At 48.7% G+C, this 25,294-nt stretch overlaps 1 protein-coding gene across 3 annotated transcripts in view; it reads right to left on the bottom strand.

Annotated features, from left to right (window-relative positions):
* Nucleotides 1-11,243, bottom strand: part of RIMS4 (regulating synaptic membrane exocytosis 4) — a 57,989-nt gene extending 46,746 nt beyond the window's left edge. For all 3 annotated transcript variants that reach the window (XM_068419626.1, XM_068419628.1, XM_068419629.1), the window contains exon 1: nt 10,995-11,243. In XM_068419626.1, the coding sequence (XP_068275727.1) occupies nt 10,995-11,091 (97 nt within the window). In that variant the 5' untranslated portion in view covers nt 11,092-11,243. The remainder of the gene's footprint in view (nt 1-10,994) is intronic.
* Nucleotides 11,244-25,294: the final 14,051 nt, after the last annotated feature.

Here is a 25,294-nt window from a genome sequence, read left to right as displayed (position 1 = left end):
ATGGACAGCAGCCATGAGCTTTCTCCAGGCTGAAGGGATCGGACCTGAAACAAGACTGGAGTGTCTTCACAAATTGGGTAATCTCGGAGTCGCCTGACGAAGAGCTGTGCGATAGGAGTGCGGGGGCCTCTGATGGCAGGAACAAACAGCTATTGCAGCGAGCTGTCTGATCACAGAGGGGAAGCTGCTTTTTAGTGCAGCAGAAAGCACAACCAGGTGCTTTTAGGCTGAATTATGTGAGAGTTGCTATGCTAAAAGAAGGAATACTTGCCTTAAGACACCCGAAAGCCCAGAGAGAGCATCTCTTCCACCCTCACCCCATAACTACAAGCAGTCACCGAAGAAATCTGTCTGATCAGTACCACGGCATGCCTAAAGGCCCCAGATGGAGGAAGAAAGTGCAGCGACGACAGCACACGCTGACACCGCAGCACAAGAACGGGTGCCACGGGATGCTAACGTTACCATGGAAATGTCCTCGTACCGCGTAACATTTTGACACCGTCACTCTTCCGTGAGGCAGCAGCGACGTGGCAGCCTGCAAAGCCTGCATGAAACGGCTGTTAAGGGTTTTGCCACGGTTATTACTGCAGCCGGCAGCCAATTCAAACTGTCTGGGCACTGGATTTTGACCAATCTGGCAGCTCCGCTTTCTAAAGAGCACGAGGAAGCTTTTAACAGAAACAGTTCCATAAATCACCCCGATTTAACACGCACTGTCTGCCAGGCTGAGCGCTGGCCTGCACGCCTACTTTCGGCATCGCTTGCCCTGCTTTCCAGACCAGCGTTTTCAATGTTCATTCTTCATCAACTTACTCGAATCGCAGAATCCAAGGGTGAGCCTGCCCCGCTGCTCGAGCTGCCTCGGCATGGGCAGCAGTCTCAGCCCCACGCTTGCAGGGCTGCGGGGTGATTTTCTGAACTGAAGGCAGGTACGGTCCCAAATCCCATTCACTGTCAACAAATACTAGAGACTAAAACTCCCAGGCGTTTTTGAAAATGCCCGACTTTTCATATTTAATACTTAAAACAAGCACAGACTCTTGTCAAAACTATGCTCATTGCAGAAAGCTTGTTTTTACGAGGCGATTACATCAGGTTATACGACCTAACCTTCTCCTCTTTGCTTATATTGAAACAAAAGTCCCAGATCTGGAGGGGATGCAACTGTGGACTACATGATTCACAAAGGCAGATGTACAGGGATCAACCCCCACAAAAATGTGTGGTTTTTCGTCAAATGTACCAAAATCACCATCAAAATGTGACACTGGGTTGTGACAGCAATTCCTTCTGGTTTTGGGGGAATTGGGGGAAAGCAGAATACTGACAAACCTCAAAAGTTAGTCTGGACCACTATGTACTTTTATTGTATATTTAATTAAAACTACTATAAAGATGAAAAGGCTCTGCAGCAGCTGTGCAGAGCAATTGCTCTAATCCCACGGGTCACTGGTGAGATTTCACAGCAGGTAGCAGGGCTTCAGCCAGAGGGACGGCAGCGTGAACTGAATGTAAGAGACAAAGAAAGCTACTGGTTCCCATTTGTCATGGTACCGCCATCCAGAAGTCAGTCGAATACAACAGCTGGAAGTCTAACAGGCATTAGAAAGAGGAAAAGCCTTCTCATTCATCTTCCTGACAATCTGATTAAAACCCAAATATGGATATTGCGTTAAGCAACCTTAAAATCTTGATTCAAATTTTCCTAACTTTTCACACACATCAAATACAAGAAAGGAAAGGTAAACAGTAAAAATAAAAGAAAAAAACACCCACCCACACAATCCTTCCAGGATGCTGAGAAGTGCTAAACAAGGAGCTGGATTTCCAACAACAACAAAAAAATCTTAATCTTCTTAGACATCTTGGCTGCAACACAATTAACATGTTTTCCATCCACGTGGCAGGACACATTCCCTGCTAACTGTAAATATGTATACTGCTGGTGGGCTGCTGGCAAAAGCCCCACACCCCTGGGAAACTGTCAGCCTCATCCATAGTGCCCGTGGAGCCAAGCGAGGGGCAGGCGGTGCCCACATTCCTGTCCACTGGTGACACTGCTGTTTCCTTGCCAAGCTGGGTCCTTCTGCAGGTCTGACCCCACCAACAGCTAAGCTGTTGCACCTAAGAGGACAGTCAGCTCCAGAGAGGGACACAATCACGTGTTCCCTGGGGAAGGGAACTATAACCTCTTAAATCAGATCTGCCACCAACGTGAAGTTCCGTTAACCACAATTATCTTTATTCTAGCTACTAACTGTGAATGACACCTCAACAGTCCCTTGAACAGAGCATTGCAAAATGAGGCGATGACAAGGTGCCTGAAAAAACAGGCTGCTCCAGATGCACTGAAAGCAAAGGTTTTCAAGGATGCTGCACTTCACCCATGGATCCTCAGTTACAGAGGATCTCCTCCAGCTGCCAAAATCATCCACCAAACAGTGCAGTATTCCTGGAGCCTGTAGGACAAAGCACCTTATCACAGCCAGTTACCCCACCTCCCAATCCCACAAAGATCCCAGCAGCACTGGTCTTGCTAAACAACAGATACAGAACTCAGATCAATATCGATGGGATAAAACAGCTCACCCCTCCCAATCAATACAAGGAAATTCAATAAAGGCACGTGTACAAAGCAGTAACTTCAGAACGTTGAAAAAATTCAATACACAAATGTGAGAAAGGGAACGAGTAGCCAGGCAGCAGTCCTGCGGAGAATGATCTGGAAAGTGGTACAGATCATACCCCAAATGTGCGGACACTCTGGCAAAGCACTATGTGTATTTACAGGAATACTGCACACAAAGGGTGGGAGACAGTTATTCCTCCCTGCTAGGAGCCAGACAGCAGCCAGAGCACTGTCCACGCTGCTCCTCCTGCAAGATCCCGAGTCCAGCAACAAGGCCAACCTGATGCTTGGAAAACTGCTCTATGCAGAAAAATGCAACCAGGCTTCTTTGGTCCAAAAAGCAAAAGAGAGAGGGAGAGCAGACAGTGATGGTTGTGATTACGGTCACTTCCTGGCTTGGGATTATTGGCACAGGGAAGAACAGCTTTGCAATGTGAAGAGTTGTTCTGAAGATAGCAGCGATCAATTGTTTCCCATGTTGCTGAGAGCAAGACAATAGTAATCTGCTTAATTTCCATGAAGATTTAAGCTAAATTTTAGGATAAACGGTCCTTCTAATTAGGAATAGGTTAGTTACTCGGGGAGCAGCCACAAGCGACTCCTCAGGATCCCTTCTACCTCTACATTTGTAAGAATAAGGACACACAGACATTAGCACGAGTTCCTCTTAACCATAAAACAGTTTCGAGAAAAATGTGACATTTACCTCTGTACATTCTGTACTCCCCAAATTGTTGAGCACTCAAACATTTTAGACTGGCTTCTGCAAGGCTGTATCTTTGTGTATTGGACAAAGGTAATATAACACCCTAATGGCATGAAGCTGAAACATTATCTGCCACAGAGATTTATCTGTGGCTGGATTTGGTTAAAAGATAGGGCTGCTGAGCTTTGCTGTATTGCTACATGAAGTTAGGCCGTACCAGGGCTTCCCAGACTTCACATGGGTGCTGTTTTGCAAAAGCAAAGCCAGAGATGTATCTCAAACACAGACCCCAAAGCAAGCATGGTTTGACAGCGAAAGCAGAGTATGCCTAATTTGTGCATGTCATCAGCAGATGACTTAAGCAATGGCACCTACTGAGGCATCATTTGTGTTGCAGGATTCCTATCACGACACATGTTCCCATACAGTACAGCGCATGGTTTTCACACCCTCTCCCAGAAAATAAAACCAAACCTCAAAGGAACGTCATTTGGATAGATGGATATTCAAATTGCATTGAATGGTTCTGCAGAAGACCAGAAATCCTTATTCAAATATGCTAACAGTGCTTCATGACAGATGTCTGTGGGGAAGAGGAGAAGATGGCAGGGCTGAGAAGCCTGTGTGAGCCAGGTCTCACTGCCTCAGTAAAACACATTAGCAACTTGCAGACCATCTCCTAAATTAAAATGTTTACATTTCTAATCTAACTGAAGGCACTCAACTAGGAGCAGATAGTGCTTCAGAAAATAATTGCACAGCTAAATTATTCCTCAAAACAACTACTCCAATCACAAAGCAGATACATCCATTCTGTCAAATAGAAATGTTGAAGCAAAGTAGTTACAGCTTTTCACAACTTGTCCTGATGTAGGAATCTGACGGAGTAAAGATAATTTTTGTAGCCTGGAGAATAGAGTGCTTTTGAATTAATAAATGTTGCATTAGAAATAACTTCACACGAAACAGAAGCAGTAAGGAAACAGTCTTTCCTAGACAGAAAGCTTTCCAGGGACAGACTCTACTATTTGGAAGTCAATTGACAGCAAAATAAGAGCAAGAGATCTCCTTCCCCTGCGGCCGGCAGGGGTCACGTATAACCAGCCCCCTACAGCTGCTGCACACATGGCTGGAACGCAACATCATCCTCCAAACACCTATAACGTATGCCAGGCCAGACACAGCCACCTTCGAGGGAAGGAGACAACACTGTGCTTTCCCACGACTGCACACTAAGGGGACAGCACAGTGTCACCATCAGGAGGCCCATGACCTCATCCACGTCCCCCCTCCCCTGTAAATCTACACCCAGATGACCACCAAGGAAATGTCCACGCAGCACATCGTGGCACAGTGCTTGAGATCCCAGGGCGAGCCGGTACCTCTCTTCTCCCCCATCCTACAGCACTGTTTAAGACAGCTCCTCAGCCTACATCCAGCATCAGGCACACGCGGATGCTCCAGGCTGGGGCGTGCTGGACGACCGCAAGCTCTTTGGGACAGAGACTGACATTGTGCTTTGCATTTCTACAGGCACAGCGTGAACTTGGCTGAGGACTACGGCTCTCACGTGTGGCCACAACACCAAGTGCAACACAAATAGGGACGAGGTTTCGAATCGCTTGTTCCTAGTGCTGACTCATTCACAGGGCTCCTGCTCTGCTCTCACATGGCCACAGGAGAAGACCAAACCCGTCCTCTGTAATTGCTGTCTAACGATCACATATGCAGGCAACAGATCCAGAGAGCACAAAGCTCCCTTTAGTGCACAGGGGATGTAAGAACAGCACGGCTTGTTCAGCTCTGCTCTGACTAGGTGCATCCGCTGTGTCAGAGTCAGTCTTTGCATTTATGATCTGGATTAACTCATGACTGGGTGTGAGATCACCAACCTCTGCAGGTATTATCCGCAGCATCTTCTTCTAGGCTGTTGGTCCGTTTCATACACTTCCCTCTGATGAAAGACTGATTTGACAGCTGCCCTTCTAAACCTGTTCTCATTTTTTATTTCATTTTAATCCATTTATGAAACAAACATCTGCTTACCTAGAGCTAGAATGCGCCCAGCAGGCAGAGAGGCATTTCTCACAATCACTAGGATAACCTACAGCCAAGGATACACCCCTTACTGCACAAGAAGAGGGAAAAGCCATGGCTTTTGCTGCCTCCTGCACCAGCCAAGAGAGCTGGCCAGGTGCGCAGCAGGGATTAGGTCACAGGCAAACTCTCTACACACCTGTATATCCCAAGACTGATTCAGATTTGTCCTGCAGCATCCCTGGGGTAATGCATTGCCAGATAAGCCCTAGAGCCTGGGTCTTTGCAGGGTTACAGGGATGAACTACCGTTTCACTCGTAAAAGATTAGTAAGAAAAATAGTTAACATTCCAGATGTGCAAATAATTTCCCTTGCCCCTGTATGTCTGCCATGTGGACATGGTTACCTGCCCAACAAACAACTGACAAAACTGGTTAGAGGCTTAAAAAACTTCTAAGGTAACTTTGGATGAAGGAAAAACAGGCTAAACACCAAAAGGACTTAACACGCTTGATACAGATACATTTAAAAAATATACAAATGGACTAGTTGGAAGACTTGAATCATCATTTTCTTTAAAAACCATATGTACCCCAATCCAATACAGTGCTGCAACTGAGAAGTACCCATGGCAATGTGAAAACACACACAGGGGCTCTCTCTATTTAATAACTTTGTGACACGTCAATGTTTAAAATTACGGAGAAGTTCAAGAGATAAAACCCAGACAAAAGAGTATTCTAAACTCCACGTTCACAGCACGTTCTTCCACCCCGTTTCAAAGGTTTTTATCAATCCATTAAATTAATATTCCAGATAGCTTCCCTTCAAAGCAATTGATCGTAACACAGTGCATCTGCCAGTACTTGATAGTGTGTGAAAGCAGCAGCCTAGGCTGAATTTTATCTCTAACTCAACTCTTTTCTGAACAAGCAGCTGACACGAGGAAGGCTTACCGTCAGTATCTAGGAGACATTTTGACTTTGGAAACCATTTTCTTTCTGACAAACCCTTGGTTCCAGCTGGCTGAGACACGATTTGATGCTGCTGTCTTGGAGCCAGGGCAGAGGTCTGCCAAGCTGGACAGTCCCTGTGCTGGGGTCCTGACCACGGGACCCTTACACGTCCCTCGCAGCTATTCTGTACCTTCTCCTGCTTCCCGATACAAGCATCGCTGTTCTTCACACTTGCATGTGTGTAAGATTCCTGTAAGGAACACGTGCATTTCCCCTTGGGCAGATGCACAAGTTGTATCTGGACTTCAGGGCAGCTGCATTTGCAATATGACCCATGGCTATAGTCTCCCAAACATCCAAATCTGCATCCCTGCCAGGGCACGCCTCCGATACCTCCTGCCAGTGCAAGTGGGTGTCCTTCCCGAGAAAACCAGGATGCAGGATGAAACAGAAAGGAGTCGGTGCATTACTGCATCTCACACACTTAAGCCACAGCACAGCCAGAGCACACACCCAGGCCCGAGAAGCGCTCCTAGATCCTGCAGTTCAGGCACAGGGGCTTAAGGAAACCCCATCCCCTTCAGCAACTTTTGGCATTCCCTACCTGCGTTTCTTTAGGTGTAGTCCTTGTCCTCTGTAGTACACAGGGTCCTCATCTGGAAGCTCTCACCTCTTCACAGCTGAGGACTGCTTCTGGCTTCTTGACTCCCAGTACATCCACTACTGTTACACTGACTGTCCCTGCTACTAAAACCACCTCCTCTCTCCTGCCCAACACTCGCTGGGTTTTGCATGTGCAGCTCCAAGTCAGTTGCTGTTGCTGTCTATCAAAACCTCACTTTCTGTTCTGCTTTAGCCAGTTTTCCAAACTTTGTGCTCCGCACATGGAGCAAGTTGGTTCTCCTCCATGCCGGCAAACACATCCCCTTTAACCTTAAGGACATCCCCCATCCTGGACTGGGCAGGGCTGTGCTAAGGCCACTGTCAGTCAAAGGTGGATTTCATACACCCCATTCCACGAGCCTGCAGTTTTAATTGCAAACTGCACCCAGGACTCACAAGCTGCCTACAAGGCAGGTCCCTACAGTCATTGTGGATCCTCAACACCCTATTATTAACCCCCATGCACTTGCCATTTGGTAGTTCAGTCCTTGGCAGTTTGGTCCCTTCTAACATGTTGCTACAGGAATACCAGCATACTGAATGGCTGATTCCAGACAAGACCAAGCGTACGGCAGATCCTCAGGACAGATAAGATCTGCCTATTTCTAACAGCGTGAACACACTGATTTAAGGCTCACATTTCTAGAGAAGCGCCCACAAAGAATGCATGATTGACTTTTATCTCTTTTTAGTCTACTAGTCTGTAACTGAAAAATCATCAGAGCTCAGGATAGATATTTGCGTAAGTTAAACCAACAATTATGATGATGATAACCACAGTTTAAAAGTCCTTAACGTCACTGACATTGCTGGGGACCTCAACGGAGCAAAGATAGTGGCACTCAGCCAGCAGGAAGGACAGCAACATTACCATGCCGAGATCAAATGAGTTACTAACCCAGAGTCCTTACATTACTGAGTACAGACAGTAATTTCTGTTCTTTCAAAGCCCCACTGCAGCTTACTGGTGAACAGAGCTCAGTGTTTGCTCAGAGCATCCTCTTTGTATACGTAGACGAGGAATGAAAAGCGTATTACAACATAGGAGTGCCAGTCCACATCCACCTCTTTGGAGAGGCAGGCACACGGCCTTATTTGCCACAGGACACATCTGAAACTCAATCACTCTTACGCTCTGGAAGTATTCAAAGTGATCCAGTTTCTTGCTCCAAGTCCTACTGCTATCCTGCCTATGCTGGCTGCCTGCTCCTGTGCACTCAGATGTAAGCAGGTATTATCTGCATCCACTTCACTGCCAAGAACTCAGTCCAGACACACCGGTGACGTGGCAAGCAGAAGAGCTGTGGAAGATGAGAAGAGTCTTCTCACCTAATGTCCAGAAGGTAGACAGCAAAGACCAAAAGGGCCGTGGCGGAAAGGCAAATATTCTAGAAGTAAAGGCATTTTTCAAAAGCAGAGACATTTTTCAAGACTAAAAGCGGGAAATACTGGAACCCAGAGGTATCATCAGCACTGGCCAGACGTGGCTAGCTGTGTTTCCACATCGCCATGGCCCTCGGCATAGGCACTCCTGCAAATTTCCTTTTGCACTCCTTTAACATGACCCACAAACGAAACACCTCAAGAATTTTTCTTCTTTGTAGATTTGAGCTCTCTTTAGGCTGTTTCCCCTTTTCAGAGGAAAACGACATGTTTCCTTTAAGCTTGGCCATTTCTCAGCTCCTCTCTTTTTTCCATTCTCTAAAGATGTGGTTCTCAGCTTCAGACAAAATGGATGGTGTGTCTGTTTGAAATAGGATTGTTTACTTTGTCAATGCTCGTGGGATCAATTTTTTTTTTTTCCTGCCATCTCCTGTGGAGAACATCTTGCCAAGTGCAGTATTCATCTCCCTGAATGAGCTATCAAGATCTATTTTTTTGACAGGAATCACGCTGCAACCCAAACTGGTCAGAATCTCTCTCAATTTCAGGAGCATGCATGGGTATGAATAATACAGAATCCTGTCTGGCACAATTTCAGCATTTCTTTTATCATTTCTCTTTCATCACATTTATTTTCTTGAGAAAATTATACGCTTGTAGTTTTAATGCAAAAAATACAAAGCAGGACACGTTCTTTCTTGCTGTTTGCTCATGTGTGTCTGAATACACATATGAACACTGCAATGTCCTCACTGTACTGAATGTTACCCCAAGCAGCTTTACTAACGAGACTAACTCAAGCAGGCAAGATCCACTAACGAGCTGCTGGAGAATGAGGTCTTAATGGTAGATTTATTTAATTCAGAGACAAGTACTTGTGCTGTATTAAGAGCAGCCCATTAACGTTCATGCATGAGCATTCAGTAAGTATGAATAAATACAATTCAGTGCAAAACCATTTTTCTAAGTGCTGGAAGAGGAAGCATTCGCTTAAACCGTCACCCTGCTCCCAAGAGGGGTTGGACACGGGGGAATGTTCAGCGGTTCAAGGCATTGTGTCAGGTTCTCGTACTCGAGCGTGTCTCACTATCAATCATTTCTGAAGCAACAGCGCCGAGACTTCCCAAAGCTCCCGTTATTGCCATGTACGCTCGCCAGCATTCGAACCAAATATGAAGTGCAAAGAAATCATCAGCAAAATTTTGAGAACTAAATTTTTAAAAAATACATCCACTGGAGGATACAATCTTCTCCCTGACACCCCTGCACGATGCTGATGACAATCCTAGGTTAATCACACAGATGATGAATTTATTCTTACGTCAATTCCTTTACAAACAACAACGTTACAGGTGTAGCAGCTAACGGGCTGATTTGCCCGTGTATTCCTGCTGGCATCTGCACATCTTGGGATGAGCCGCTAGACAAAGGAGCACGCCGGCATTTTGAGGGATGCAACCATGACAGCCAGTGCTCAAATACGCCCTAGTTACCAACTTTCATTATCTGCCACTCAAAATATTCACTTACATGTTCAGTCTCCGGTATAGCGTGTACTGTGAAAAACATCCCTCGTTTACAAGTGAGCCACCGGGAACGGACCGAGTGCTCATCCACAGCTCCCCATCCACTCCCTCGTATGCCCTCCCTCCCCACGCAGCTGCTGTGCTGCCCTCTACTCCCAGCACCTTCTCCAGCACCCAGCGCCTTTCCTTTCCCGTTCAACCCAATTTCTTTCCTACTTTTCCTTACCAATGGCCCTCTTCTTGAAGCCTGGTCTTATTTTATGACCGCTGCCAACTCTTTGAGGCCAGAAAGGTCCTTACGAAGCAGGCAAAAATCACTGGATCCATTCTGAAAGGTTTTTGTACATGTTTCGCAATCTGCTTCGCCCTCATTTAAACAGAATCCCTTTTATTCCCCTCTCGGAAAGCAGCATGGTGTATTGTGCTAACGACCTCTCAGAACAATCAGCCCGAGAGTTCATCGTGTACAAATCAGCGGCAGATGGACACAGCGTCCAGCAGAACGGCTGCCTTCTCCCGAGCACTGCCCTTCACCACCTCACGCAGCTCGGCGCTGGAGGAGGGCTGGAGCGCAAGCCGCTCCACCTGCAAACACCCCGCTTTTGCTATCGACGAGAAGGGCGAGCGCGTTTCACCGTCACTAACAAATTCTCCCCTTCAGTCTCCACAGGCACACGCTTCCTGCACAAACCCTTCAGCACCCCAGCCCCGGGCACCCCGCTGCACACACACCCCCCGCTGAAAACCCGCCGGGCAGCGGAGCGGGATCCCCGACACCCCAAACCCGCGGCGGGGTCAGGGCTAGCGCCGACACACCGCGGCCCCCCCCCTCCCCCTGCCCACACCGCCCCAGCCCGCGCCGCCCCCCTGCTCCCACGGCACCCGTGGGAGGACACACACGCACTGGAAACCGGCCCCCGGCCCCACCGACACCCCCGGGTCTCCCCCTGCTTTGGGGCGCCCTCCCCACCCCACGCACACACCCGCCCCCCCTCCACACCCCTACCGCCCCCAGCCCCACTCGCGACCGAGACCCACCGGCCCAGCTGCAGCCCCCGACCCCCGCCACACCGACCCCCCCGCATCGTACCCGCGTCCTCCTCGTCGAAGCTGTTCATGCAGGGGAAGTAGATGGCCAGGGCCTCGAAGGAGGCGGAGAGGCTGAGGCGGCTCTGCGACCGCTCCATGAAGAGCCCGGCTCCGGGGGCGCCGCCGGGGGCCTCCCCCGCCGCCGCCGCCGCCGCCGGCGGCTTGGCCAGCTTGGCCGCCCCATTCTTCACTCGGAGCACGGCCCGCGGCGTCTTGGCTGCGGCGGGGGCCGCGGTGAGGCGGCGGGGCGAGGCGAGGCGGGAGCGCGGAGCTGAGCCGTGCGGTCCGGAGCGGAGCGCAGCGCAGGCACCTGCTGCCGCCCGGCGCTCTGGGCGCCGCCCCGCCCCGCCTCACGCCCGGCAGCGCCGCCGCCAATCGCTGCCCGGAGGGGAGGGACGGGCCGCGGCGGGGCCCGGCGGCGGGAGAGGCCGGAGGGGGCTCCTCACCCCCGCGGCCATCTTCCTCACGGGGGCCGCGGAGGAGGGCTCGGGGGAGCGGGACGGGCCTTATCCCGCCCCACGCCTCCTCGCACGGCCCCGGGTCTGTGTGCCCCCCAAAAAATAATCCGGAGTCTTTCAGGAGGTTTATTTCAAAAGGGTGGAGAAGATAAATGACACTCGGGTGATTCTAAGGAGCAGCCCAGCCCCACAAACAGCCATCTCAGGGGGCAGCTGATCCCCTGAGGCAGACGTGGGGTCAGGGCATCTCCACAGCCCTACAGCGCCTGCAGGCTGGGAGCCAGCAGCAATGGGGAGACCCTCGGCTCCCACTTCTGAAAGGAGGCTTCATCCCTTAGCCGTATCAGAGGACCCTCTGTCTCCCCAGAAAAGGCTGCTGCCAACCAGGCCCTGATAGCATTTAGTTCCATGCATTAAACTCTCTCCCCTTTCCTCCTCCTTCACCCCATTGTCCTCACCACAACCATCCTCATTCCCCAGGTACATCTCTTCAGGCACACCAAAATAACCACTGTTTGGAAGTACCCAAGCTCCCAGGTAGAAAGCATAGAAACCAAGAGGTTTCCCTTGGTGGTCAATTGGAGGGTTAAATTAAATTGGAAGGCTGCTGCCTGTTCTGGCTCAGCATTTAAACCAGTCCTGCAGCACACCATGGGGTAGGTGCTGGTGGGAACTCGGGGTGCTATGTGAAAGAGTTACTTTTCAGTCCTTCCCAAAGGCTAGCTTCTTGCCTTTCTCGCCAGCATTATGGAGAATTACTGCCTCAGAAATACCAGCTGTCTGCAGGTGCTGAACACCACTTGCTCCAAAGTGGCACAGACGTAATGGATCACCCCTTCCCACTTCAGGGAAGGAAACCCAGCATATCCCGGTTTATTCAGTGCAACTAAATCTGGGATGGGGATGAGACAGCATGTTTTCTGATAGTGACTTGGTCTCCTTAGCAAGGATGCTGTCCCCTCGGGGCACAAAGGAGGATGTTCCTCATGTACTTGGTCTGTCCACCCATCACGATAACCAAATGCCATCCCGCTGAACACATGAAGCGACAGGCCTGTTTGTGCTATTCCAAAAATGCAGACTAGAGCCCAACAGCCCCATAAGGAAAAGTACAGCTAAAACTACTATATGCTGAGTGCTGCAGAACAACAGCTTCGAGTGAAAAAGTGTTTTCCTCCTCCAGTGCTGGAGCCCAGCTGCAGACAACCAGAGGATGACCAGACTGGGCATCCTGGGGTCAGTCACTCCCTGCGCTCAGCTCAACCCCACTTGAGCTTTAAGGCTGTAATAGGGCCGGAGACCTCATACTTACAAATACTGCTTTTGTTTTTATTTCCATGCACAGCAAGCAACACAAGAATTATAGCTCATAATATTACCTGTACTCTTCTCTCAAATAGTTAATAAATCAATTCATTAAGAGTCTTCCATCTACTGAAAATCCTACCAGAGCTGGAGTGTATTTGTGGCTGCCAGCATGAGGAATCAGCAAGAGGAGGGTTGCTCCCAGGGCAGGGAGCCAGGAACAGCCCCAGCACAGTGCAGGAACAACCCCACTGATTAGGCACAGTCCCATACCACAGGAGGTGGAGCAGGGTGGTGATGGCAATGGGTCGCATCATCACACCAGCTCCAAGGTCAGCCAAAAAAAGCCAAACACCTATTTGGGAACAGGTCTGAGACAAGCTCACCTACAACATGGCCCATGCAAGAACTAAAGGCCCTCAGCACTGGAGGTTAAATGGAGCTCCTGGCAGAGAGGATGAATGTGAGCCCCAGATGAGGCTAGTCAGGGCAATTAAGGCCTATTAGTGCACTCCCAGCCCTGACATCCAGAGTCTTCATTACTGGTGATGCATCCAGAATAGCAGAGGTCATCTGAATATCAGAAGCCAAGCTGAGTTTGCAGGGCTTCCCAATAGAAAACATGTTTTTTAATTCAAAAAATAATCAAAATTTGCTCTGAAGTTAGTGAGTTACACGAATTCCTTCATCACAGCTAGGCTGTGCAGGCTGCAAACCAGAAGAACAGAATAAACTTATTACAGACAATGATGACTCCAGGTCTGAGTTTTGAAAGGCAGGGACATCCGTGAGGAATGTATTACCATATGTTTAAGAAGAGCTTTCAATAGCACCAATCAAGGCATTAGCAGCAGCTATAGGGACAAATCCAAGTGCATTAAAGCTGCTAAGACAGCTCCTGTCTACCAGTCCTGGCAGCACATTTGATCGGAGGAGCAAGAGGCATCTGTGAATCAAAATCTGCTTCCAGGTTCCCAGGCACAGGAGCTACCTAGAAGTGCTGAGAGCTGCTTTCTATTCACTTAAAGCATGTGAGGAAAAATTTAAATGGGGAATAGAAATTTAATCTCAAGCATATGCTGTGGTCATCTAAATGTCTCTTGTTTCACTGCATCTCGAAAGTGTAGTGATGGCAGAGGTACCAGTGCCTAACGGACAGCACAGGCCTGTGATTTGGATAGCTGATCTCTATCCCCAACACTCTTTGTCCTTTGCTTTCTTCACTGGTGCACCGGGACTGAAGACCCTTCTGCTTTGAGATCTGCTTATGAGATGCTGCAGAAGACCGTCACCATCACCCACCTCACCATTGTGCACCTTTCCCCACGCTCCATCCATCTGCCGCCTTCCTCTCACTCTGAGGGTTCAGTTTGAAGCCCTTGTGTCTGCACAGCTTCTCAGCACCACTTGGTCACATCTTCTCAATGCTCCTTTTGTGCGTTTTTTACCATACCTGTGGGACTGACCATGCTTGAGTCCTTTCCTGCGCCCTTCTGCTATAGAGGGGCTTGGGCTGAGTGCTTTCAGCATGATCCCTTAGCTTTGGTGTCATGTGCCTCTCATTTGCCTGCTATGTTTTGCTCCTCGGGGCAGGGACGTGCCTAATTTGTGTACTGCAGGGCTCTTTGATTACTAGTTGGGCCAAAACATCCTAAACTAAAACCATCTGCCTTCAAGTGAGAAAAAATGCATTGACAGCTGGAAATCAGATGGACAGTTAAAGGCGTAATGCCCTCCAGATGCCTGGAGGAAACAGTTTGTTTTGGCTGCCTGTTTAAGGGAAATAAGGATTTGCAGTGAAGCTGGAAACTGTTAGTCCAGAAATGTTCTTCTTCACTGATCATGGACAGAAAGATCCTTGGGCAAAACTTGGAGAAGTGAGGATAAGCAAGGAGGAAGATCCCTGTGATGTTGTAAATAAGCTGACAGTGCAACTGAGAACAAATAAACTCAAAGATTTGCTACCTCCAGAATAGCATGTCTGTGGCTGCTCTAGTGGAAGCGGTTAATTGATTGTTTCCCCAGTGAAGCAGGCTCTGACTGATTGAACCATGGAAAGCTCTGATAGATTTTTCCTGCTGGCACTTTCTCTTCCCACTAGTCACGTAGCTTTTATTTTTGCCTTGAGTCTTAGGTGTCTGGGTCAGCCTAGGCAGTTAGGTTTTATATACTGGAGTGAGAGGATATGCTGCCCTCTCCCTCTTGTTCTCCCCTGCGGTTCTGTGTATGCCAGTTTGGAAATAAAACCAAACTCCCTGGTCTGTGTATGTTGCTCTCTCTGCCCTGTCTGCCCACTGCTTGGGCAAAAAAGAGTCCATGTGCTGGGAGCTCAAATGCAGTAGAGAAACAAACCCTGCTAGTGAGAACATATCATCTCGTGCATAAATCTACTCAGACTAAATACAGCATCCTGAAGGGTGAGGAGAGTTCAGCTCCTCCCTGTCTCATACTACCCCTTCCTTCCCCAGGGCGAAGTTGATGCTGGAGCCAGGCAGTTCGTAGTTGGTAGTACGCGACGTTCCCCAGCTCCCAAAAGCAAGAGCAAACATGATCATCCCTGCTTTCCAGGGCTCTAATCAATTCCCTGACCTGATTTGAGGAGTTCTTGGTCTTTCTGGACAGGCTGGAGGGCAGGAGGTGAGATGTGCTGAGCATGGATACACACAATCAGTGAATAAACACCACAGAATGGCCTGGCATTGCCACCTCTGGTCTTGTGGCATTGCATCAGTATGGGATGATGCTGAGAGATACGGACTCACGTGCCCAACTACACCAAGTACCACAGTTTCCCTGGGCTTGGTTGTTGTACGCTTGTATAACAATATGCATTTTAACTTATTTATTATTTCTTGTTATTTGTGTTGAGGGAATATTGCAGACTGATGCCCTGAAGAACCAGGCACAGTGTAAACACAGAGGGAGAGCCTTTCTCTTCCCCAAGTGCTCACTGTCTGTGTAGGCAAGACACAGAACAGAAGGCAGTATAATTTTTCTTATACAAGTTCAGGGTATGAAGCATGGGAGTTGTACTTGGCTTGCCCAAGACCACATAAGGAAAGTCTCTGTTGGAGCTAAGAATTGAATGCAGATTTCCTGCCTTAATCTCAAGACTACCTGCTGCTTTTCACTAATGCAAGCAATATTCTAACCTCAGCAAAATGACATTGAAAGCCAGACAGGCTTTTACAGCATCCCTTGCTGGCTGGGATCTAGGCAAGCCAGGAGTGCCCTGGGTTGTTGATAGCCCAACCACATCCATGCCTTGCTGTGGCATAGCACGTGCTGCCCTGAGGAGCTAGCCAGAATGCTACGCTGTGTGCACAGTGTAGTTCAAAATACGCTGCATTTAAACCCAAAACTCCATCTAGAAGCAGATTTGTTTTCAGTCTTGCTGTTATTCCACCCTTCTCTCCTAATATCCTGTTGTCTTAGCGTTGCATCTCTCGCTCCCTCTCTAGCGATCAAAACCAAGCCCACAAGGTGCTAAACCACTGGTGAGATGAGTAATGAGATGCTGAGCCATCAGCCTTGGGTCCCTTGCTAGCCCTGCTTCTTCTCACATTTGTCTAGCCAGCCTTTTCCAGAGGTTTAAGAGAACTCAAGGCTTCACAGCACATGCTGCACTCTGGTTTTACTGTTTTACTAAATCTGAACGGGTCCAGCCCATTCAGTGGCTTCCGACCCCTGGGAACAGGAGTGTGGGAATGGGTTGGGTATTTCCATGGGGTATAACTCAGCAGACCATCTTCTGCGTCACTGTGCCTTCCCAAATGTTGGGGTTTTGGTTGGGTTTCTCCAGTTCAGACAGCCAGGATGGGTAAATGGATGTTAAGTCAGGCTGATTCTTTTCTGATGACTAAAATGTGGACCCAGACTGACGAAGTGCAGGGTCGCAGTAATTTGCATACGCATGTCTTCCATTGCGATATTCAGCCACAAGCAAAAGGGAAGAGGAAACACCCGCATGGAGAAAATGCCGTCAAGAGCAGTCACTTGCTTTATCCACTTCCCTGATTTATCATAAACACACCACCTCCCCAGGGGCTGAGCTGTTCCCCAGCTCTCCGGGCTGGGAAATGCTGGGCACAGTGAGGAAAAGCTTGAGAGGCCTGGGAAAAAGAGGATGGAAGAACAAAAGCAAGAAGAAAGCCAAAAATGCTGAACTGGAGGAGGCACAAGGAGGGAAGGAAAGCACTGGGGAGTTTAACCAGTCAGAAGAAGTTTTGCAGCCATAGGCACGTTCAGGAGAGCTGGAGAAAGGGACTTGGGGCACATCCTATGGCCGGGAGCAAACATGAGACACTAAGTAGGAGCTCATGTACATGAACAGCTCATCTAGCTCCTCTAAAAAGCATCATAAGAGAAAAGCCCACCTGGAAACTCGATCAATAGTCATAGGCATCTGTGTATTAAAGTAGCAGGTTGACTGGCCACAAATGACTGAGGGCGGCAGCTCAGGCAGGTGTCTGTCTGTCCTGCATGGGTATGAAAACAAAGAAGCTGCTTTTGAAAACCTGAACGACCATGTCTTCATTCTACAAAGCATCCTGTAGAACAGACATTTTGTGGAAAATATCCCGAGGGTTTGGGAGAGAGGGGTTAGCAGATTGTGGCAGAATGAAAGCTTGGGACTGTGCAGACAAACCACTTCCTTCAGTCCTCTCATTCATACCCGCTCGTGGTGTTGGCATTGTCACAAGCGGAGGCGATGCTGGGAATGACAGGTGGGATTTAGTGCGTTTGAATTTTAATCAGCAATTATTGTAAAACACACTAATGCTTCAACTGGTGGGTAATTTAGCTCCAATTCCAAAAATATAGACTCATCCACTCTAGCTGTAAATTTCCAAGCTCTTTCCTCCAAGCAAACTAGCATATAGAAATGTATGAATGATAACCAAGCAAAGTAATGATGGCTGGAGAATTAAGATGGCTCAGAACTCTCCAGCCAAACTGCATAGCAATGGTATGGCACCCAGCCCAGCCCATGCTTGGAAAGATTCAGGCTTACTTCTCTCTCTGACATTAAATGGACTGTGACTCCGCCTGATTGCCCTGTGCACACACACAGGCACAAGTTTGTGTGTGTGAAAGGAGAGTAAATGTTTAAATACTGTTGTAACGTCAATATTCAGTGCCAAGACCGGGAAGTTCTGCTATCTGTGCAACTAGACCATTTCCTGGATGGGATATGGAAAATGGACATCTCAGCTTTCCGATATTAGCTTCTGAGTTTGAAAATGTCAGTCTAGCATTTTAGCTAAGGATGCGTTCGTGAGCTGCCCCATGTGCTGGTGTTCAGCAGCCCTCCGTGAAGGACACCTCCCAGCCACCCCCAGGGACCATCCCGTAGCGGGGACCACCCCATGCCCTGGGCAGCCCTGAGGCACCAAGCTGGATTTACAGGGCTTGGGTAGCACAGCTCCTCATTGGGAGGCCAAGAAACCCACCAGATAAGGGCATGTGAGCTCTGTGCTGCATCAAATGGCGTGCTGCTGGCACTCGAGCTAACTGGGAGCTGGTTTTGTTTGGGTTTTTCTGCAGTATGTGGCATAAACCTTCCCTTAGAGCAGATACCTCTCAGCAGCTCAGCAAATGGTAATTTAATTTCTATTTACTGTTAGGATTTGGGTCCTTTAGTTGCCAGAACATATAATCATGTGGACAAAATGTTCCTCACTGCAGCGTGCCCCATCTCGGCGTTTCTGCTCCCTCCACAGGAGAGGCACGTTGGGGTCATCAATGCTGCTGAAGCTGGTGGCTTTCAGACTACCCGCCGCTTTGCACACACGCTCTCAGCCTGGGAGGCAGCAGGTTTGTGAAATATCTTTTTTAAATGAGTCTGCTGAGACTGTAATAAGAGGAGGACAGAAATAATCCTGTGCGTGGCTTCCTACAGATGGGCTTTAGTACTTGTAAAAGTTGTAGCAAATGGATTTGCTCTGAGCTTGGAGAGACATTGACAGGTTTAGAATGAGAGGTGATGCAACGCAGTGGCTACAGCAAAAGCGCATCTTGGAGGGAGAAATCACTGCAAGTACTTGAGGGTACTTCGAATGCGTTGCCATCTTGCGCCTGCGCGCAGGCTGGTCTTGGACAAAAAGGGCTTTTGTGTCCTGCAGTGCAGGGCAAGACCCTAGAAGCCAATGGAGAAAGTGAAAAAATGCTTTTTCTTCATCTCAAAAGCCAGCAACAGTTGGGTAAAATGCGTTTGTATTTTTGTGGCACTGCCACAAAGGCTGCTTTTACCCTTTTTCTTTTTTGCCTTGCCTTTTCCCTCCCTCCCTCCTCCAGGCTGCCATAAACATGTTCCAAAATGAAAGGAAGATTCACTTGCCTGTGGTTACCAAAGGGGCTAAATTTGTTATACGTTATGCACATTTTTCACGATGCAGCATTTTGTGCTGAACTTGAAAGGAATAATGTTACATAAGGAGCCCTGAACAGATTGTTTATAGAAGACTATACAAGACCAATAATTTGAAGCTGTGACTCAAACTGTGTAACTGCAAACTGAAGGCAAGACCAGTTACGATCAACCAGGAGATAACACGTTTTATCATAATACCCTAAAACGTTGCATCAACTTGAAAATAAACAGAGAACTCAAGAACCTGCTGCAGTCCTCACCAGCAAGCTCACATTTAGCTTCACGAGTCTCTTCTGTCTTCTGACATAACCCATCCTAAAGCCAAAAATAATGTGCTCTGCCTTTCAAAATGCCTTGTCTATATATGCCACCAACAGACTGCTCTTTCAAGTGTTGTAACTCCTCTCTTAATTCTCTAGAGTATAGAAAACTATAGGAGGAAATGTAAGGGATTTTGTACTGGGAAGAATGTATATCTTCTGAAAGTTTAAAATTAAAGAAGCATACGATAAAGTTCACTACAAGCATATCTTGGAAATAATACATTTTTACATTGATTGCTTTAGTAGTCTCAGAGCTATTGTATTTCTTATTATCTGTCTATAAAGATACATTGGTTCTGGTAGTACCAGTAAAAACCCAGATAATGCTTTCATTTTTTTATGGAGACTATATTTCATATGAAGTACTTGGATATATCACTCCATTTCTTATCTCACTGGTCTTATATTTATTCCCCTCTTTACACTTAATTTCAACTTTTTTTTGTATTTGCAATCTCATCAAATCACTCACTTTTGTCGATCTTTTTGAGGGCATCGTTGTTGACATTCCTAATGCAATTCAGACCAGGTTTCACACTTTTTCCCAAGGAGAATTCTTCAAGTTCATCCAAATTTCTTCCAATCTTCAAAATATTAGGCCCATTTGTTCAAATACTCAGTGAAAGTCATGTAAAAAGAGTTCACCATATTTTTTTACTTTTGCTGTCAAAAAGACTCCCTCACTTTCAAGTTCAACTGTTAAAGTGTTTATCATTATGGCCTGAAAACCTGCCCTTTTTTTTTTACTTTGATTCTTACCATTAGAGGCTTGATGTTCCCCGTTTCACAAAGGTACCGTCTTCAGTCTCCTTGTCTCTGGTGGAAAACATCTTCAGTTTGCTTTTGACAAAATGGAGTTGCAGCAGTGATTCAGGACTGCTGGAAAACTGCTTTAATAAAATAGGACACTTGTCATATGAAAGAAAATATGGTTTGAATACATCTTAGAGGTCAATAAATCTGCTGCTGGCTGTCTGTAGAGATAACTACCTTGTCTTACAAGGTCCAAGAATTGCTTTTAGTTTATTTCAATAAAATTGTGGGGGATGTAGAAATATGGGAAGGAGGTATTCACCGCTGATTATGCATCAACATGTATTGTGCCAGCTCTTTGATGCCTTGTGGACCGGGTGGACAACACAACCCTCGTCCTAGAGGTTCAGGCTTAGGGGTGTTTTTAGTTTTGTAAATACTGTGTTTGTTTCTTTCCCTCCTGCCTGTCTAAACTTCACATCACTAAAGGAGGCAGGAATTTTGTTTAACCAGCGGCGTCTGCCCAAGGTCTTAGTAGACTGGTGACATGCTCCTCAGCATTTGTACCAGCTCACTGTGGGGATCCAGTGGCTCGAATCCACTTTCATTTTTTCATGAACAAAGTGCCTAATTAAACTTGTTTCTGTCATGATCGTATGTGTCGGCTCTGACAGAGCTGTACCCCATGCCACTCAACCCCAGGAAATCTCTTGTTGCCCAGGGCTGGTGCATTGGCTGCGCTCTGGTGCCCATGCAACACCCCTGCACCACTGACTGCTCCGGCGTGAGCTTGAGCTGATCCAGCAGATGCATTGCTGCCCTGGGGCAGCTCACTCATTGGAGCAGTTGCTTATTTTGCTTTTCAAGGCAAAATACACTCGATGCTGCAGCCCTGGATGGACTCTGGAGCAGGTACTCTCCCCATACACACTTTCCTCAGTCCCCAGCTGATGGGTCTGCAGGCATCTGCCCAGCTTCCCTGTGCTGCCAGGGGCTCTGCTCCCTAGCAAGGGCACTTTCTCTAATGCAAGTGAGAGTTAGAGTGGCCTTATACATCTAGGTGTTTGAAGGAAATGTGAAATACTGACATATGAAGAGATGAGGTGTGGGTAATTAGAGACCAGGCTTAAGCATAGAGCCCTGAATTCTGAAAACTCTCCTATAATGAACTTTGCAGCAGAAACCTGGGCACCCTGTGAGCTGTACCCCAGCCCCGTGGGGTTTGCTCCCATCGCCTGGCTGCTGGAGGAGCCGCAGGGTGCTCAGCACTCAGCTCTGTTGTCCCCACCTGGCTGGGATGGGGCCCTGGCATGGCAGTTTGGGAGCACTCCTGTCCCCGGGTATATGCCGTGGGTGTTATCTGCATTGATGCGATGGAAGAACCTGCCTGGTTTCTCCTCATGCAGGAGACAGAAGCAGAGGTTGTCTGAACACCTCTAAGACATCTGCTCTTGTCACATCATGAGTCCTCTTTGTCCCTCTTTGGTGCACAACCTTATTCTGGAGGTTGGTCCTTGAGAGGAGGATCATCGCCTCATGGACTGCAGGGTTTCCCTGATTTTGCCTGTTTTTCCCAGGTTTTAGCTAGTCCTGGGTCACCTCCCTACTCTTCTGCTGTCCCCCCAGTGCAGACACAGGGAGCCAGAGGCTACCAGTGCCGTACCGGGTGGGATGCCCGGAGTGGCACTGCCCGCCTTGGCTGCCAGTCAGATCAAAATCCGGAAACTGGATCCATCTCCAAAAGACTTTGATTTTTTAATTTGCTTTCTGCTCAATTTAGCTATTTTCTGAAACAATCTCAGCAGTGAAAAGCCTTTTCAGAATAGAACAGGAAGGTTTTCTTTCTCCTGAAAACACTGAAACAAGATGTTTTGATGGTGCCAGATCTTTTTGTTTGTTTGTTTCATTTCAAAACAAAATTCCAGTGAAATGCAGACAATTTTGTGAAGTACTTTGATTTTCATGGGTCCATGTATGCTAGCTTGAATATTTTTCTGGCTATCTTGGTTTGGGAGAAGCAAGAGGGAAGGCAGAGCAGATGTCACCCAGTGCGTTGCAGAACTGGAGAATCTGGCACCCATCTGACAAACAGCCTTCGGAAGTGTGGGAACATGGTGTGGGTGCATCCGGGGCTCAGGAAGGGACACGCTAAGGAAGTAGGAGACTCATAGAAACCTGCCTGGTGGCAGGTCCCTGGAAACCACCGATGGCCTGGCTCTGGTACCAGCCTCTGCTACTGACTTTCCGAGTGACCTCAAGCAAATGTCTGTGGCCCAGTGACCTGTAAGAAGGCAATAACAGAGTGACCCCCTCAGATCGCTGCATCTGCTGAGAATTTAGGCTTTTTAGGGCTGCGACACCCTTTTGATTTGTTGTTTTGAACAGCAGCTTGAACAACACAGCCCTCTCCTAGGTTGAGGGCTGTTTGCTCCGTGCAAAGCAAAAAAGCACAGTAATTGCCTGGACCTGTGAGTTTTTGTTACGACAGGCAGTGGCAGAAGAACGTAAATGCAGATCCCAGCATCCGGCAGACACAAAAAGAAATCCAGGCTTTGCAAAGTCAAAGAGAAGCAGTTTTGTTCTCCTGGGAGCTACAAAATAGGTTGGGATGCCAAAAATAACCTGCTACTAGTTATAGATGCTCCAGCTCTTTCACTGAGACGTGAAAACTTGAGCTGGGTTTAATACAAGACACTTGTTTAGTGTCACTGTGACCTTCTGCAGTTTTCCCACCCCAGCTCTAACAAATTACAAATGAATCCGTCCTGTCACTTCATTTCTTTATTCTGGCTCTTGTGCTGAGCTGGGCTGCTCAGTGAGATTCAACTCATTTTTGTAAGAGCTCCGTTTCCTCCGCTAATTTATTTGCATGAAAACCTGGTTCCCAAGCAGTGGGTCCATGTCGTCAGGGAATGGAGACGAATTCAGGCTCCAGCTCTCAGAAACACCCAAATGAAACAGGAGCTTCTCACAGGTGGTTTCAGGGCTTGGGGTCGCTGCCTCTATCGATTTAGGGTAGGGGACCCAGTTAGCTTAGGACATTTAACAGCTTCACACACTGCATGGACAGAGCAGCAATCACACCAGATGTCAGAGAGAAAATATTTGCCCCTCCTAAGAGAGTTACAGCCCAAGGATTTTTCTAAGGGAAATTATCTAAACTGCAAATCAAGCTGGCAAATTCCTCCTCTGGAGACCATTCTGTTGGAGACAGGGAAAATAGAGGAAATCATCTGAGCAGGGCCACAGAGGTGGCCTCACCCTGGGGGCATTCGGGTGCCCATAGTGCTGGGGCTCAGGGTGCTGGGGTGAAGTGGGGTGCGCCCACGCAGGGTCTCGCAGCCGGTTCCAAGCCCAGCTCCTCTCGCCCGATGCCCAGCCCTGCCAGCAGCAGCAGAGCATGCAAAAAGCCTGGCTCAGTCCCATCAAGAGTTGGCCTGAGCCAAGCCAGGGTGGAGCATCTGTGTGTCCCTCCATCCTAGGACACCCCTCTGGCCCTCAGCAGGAGGGTGATGCCTCCACAGCCCTGTCTGCAAGCACAGAGAAGACCGAGTTCTCGCTGTGGCAGTGGAGGAGATTAGAGGCAGGAGGTGAAGGGATGGAGGGGGTGAGACGTGGAGGTTGGTCCTTCTCCTCCCCTTTCTCATTCCAGCTATCACCTATTTCTCGTGCTCCTTTCTAGCCTCAGGAGTGCCAGACCCTGCTCTGTGTTTTGGAGGAGCCGTGAGCTGGACGGAGGCAGAGATTCAGCTGGGAACAGGATGGCTCAGAGGAAAGATGGACAGTCTGAGATTCAGGGCTGGGAGTGATCACGTCTCCTGCTCCCTCTGCCCTCAGTCCCTCCTACAGCACCCGAGCAGAGGCAGCAAAGGGGGTCACTGGAACAAAGAGAGAGAAACAAAGGATAATCTTTCGGGAAACAATTCATCGTTTCAGCCAAAGCAGAAAAACAATTTCCCAGCTAGCGCAGCATTAAACAGATGGACTAAACCACTTCAGCGGCAAGCAAGCCTCTCAGGGCTCAGAAAACCCATCGGTCCGTGGCCACGGGGAGATTATCCCGCATGGCTCAGGTGTTTCCAAGCCCAGACAGCCAAACCCCTCACTGTGGCCACTGCTTTTACAGATTTATTTATTTGCACAAAGGGCCAGCGATGCCTCTGGAGGATGCCTGCAGTGGTACAGCCCCTGCCCCAGGAACAGATGCTCTCGCGAATCACTTCCATTGGCAAGATCCCACATCAAGAGAGCAAACATGAGCCAGTCGTGCTGCCTTCGCCCCAGCATCCTCCTCTGCCCTCAGCTCGGCCCTGGCCTTGCCCTGCCTCTGCCGGAGCTGCTGCTCGGTGTCAAAGCACGCAATAACTGCGTTAGGCTCCTGCTGATCCGCCTGGTTTACTTCAGGCAGAGCCCTCGCCTCGTCCAGGTCGTGTTGGAGGTGCTTGGCGTTACAGTCTGGCACTCAGCACATTCATGAATTTTCCGAACCAGGAAGAAGCCAGAGAAGGGGCCGTGGAGCACTTTGTTAGGAACAAATCCCGGGGGGAGGTTTGGAGGCGTTTGTGCTGCACCTGGGAAGTGCTGGGCTGGCATCTGCTCTGCTCCATGGCTCCTGGGAGCAGCCCAGCTCCCCTCCACCGCTCCCTCCTGAGCTGCAGACTGCGCTGAGCTGCTGTGAAGGCCCAGCGGGAGGGCAGGGCTGGAGGGAGCACCTCGCCCTGTCTGTGACAGGATACCTCCATCACGGAGCTCCGACAGCTCCGTAGCCATGTGGCATCCAGTAAGCAGGAAAGCGTCTTTCCTCTCCTCCTCCACCCAGGAGATTTGCAGGCAGCGGGCAGGTCGATGCTGGGGCAGCCTGTTTGTCTGCGCTGAAAGGCTGGCGAGGAGGAGGAGGAGGAGGAGGGCTCCGAGCTACCCAGAGGCGGCTGATGCTGCTGTTGCCGTTGGCAAGCTGTCACTCTGACACCTCGCTGCGCAGAGCCCTGACGTCAGATGCCTCTGACAAACTTTGCTGTCAGTCAAAAGCCTTTTCACAAACAGAGGCAGTGACAGTTTGCGATGCAAACACCAGTCCTGCCTGGCTTCC

Source organism: Nyctibius grandis, chromosome 28 (genome assembly GCF_013368605.1).
Source record: "Nyctibius grandis isolate bNycGra1 chromosome 28, bNycGra1.pri, whole genome shotgun sequence".
Classification (NCBI taxonomy): Eukaryota; Metazoa; Chordata; class Aves; order Nyctibiiformes; family Nyctibiidae; genus Nyctibius; species Nyctibius grandis.
This window is presented reverse-complemented; position numbering and strand designations above follow the sequence as displayed.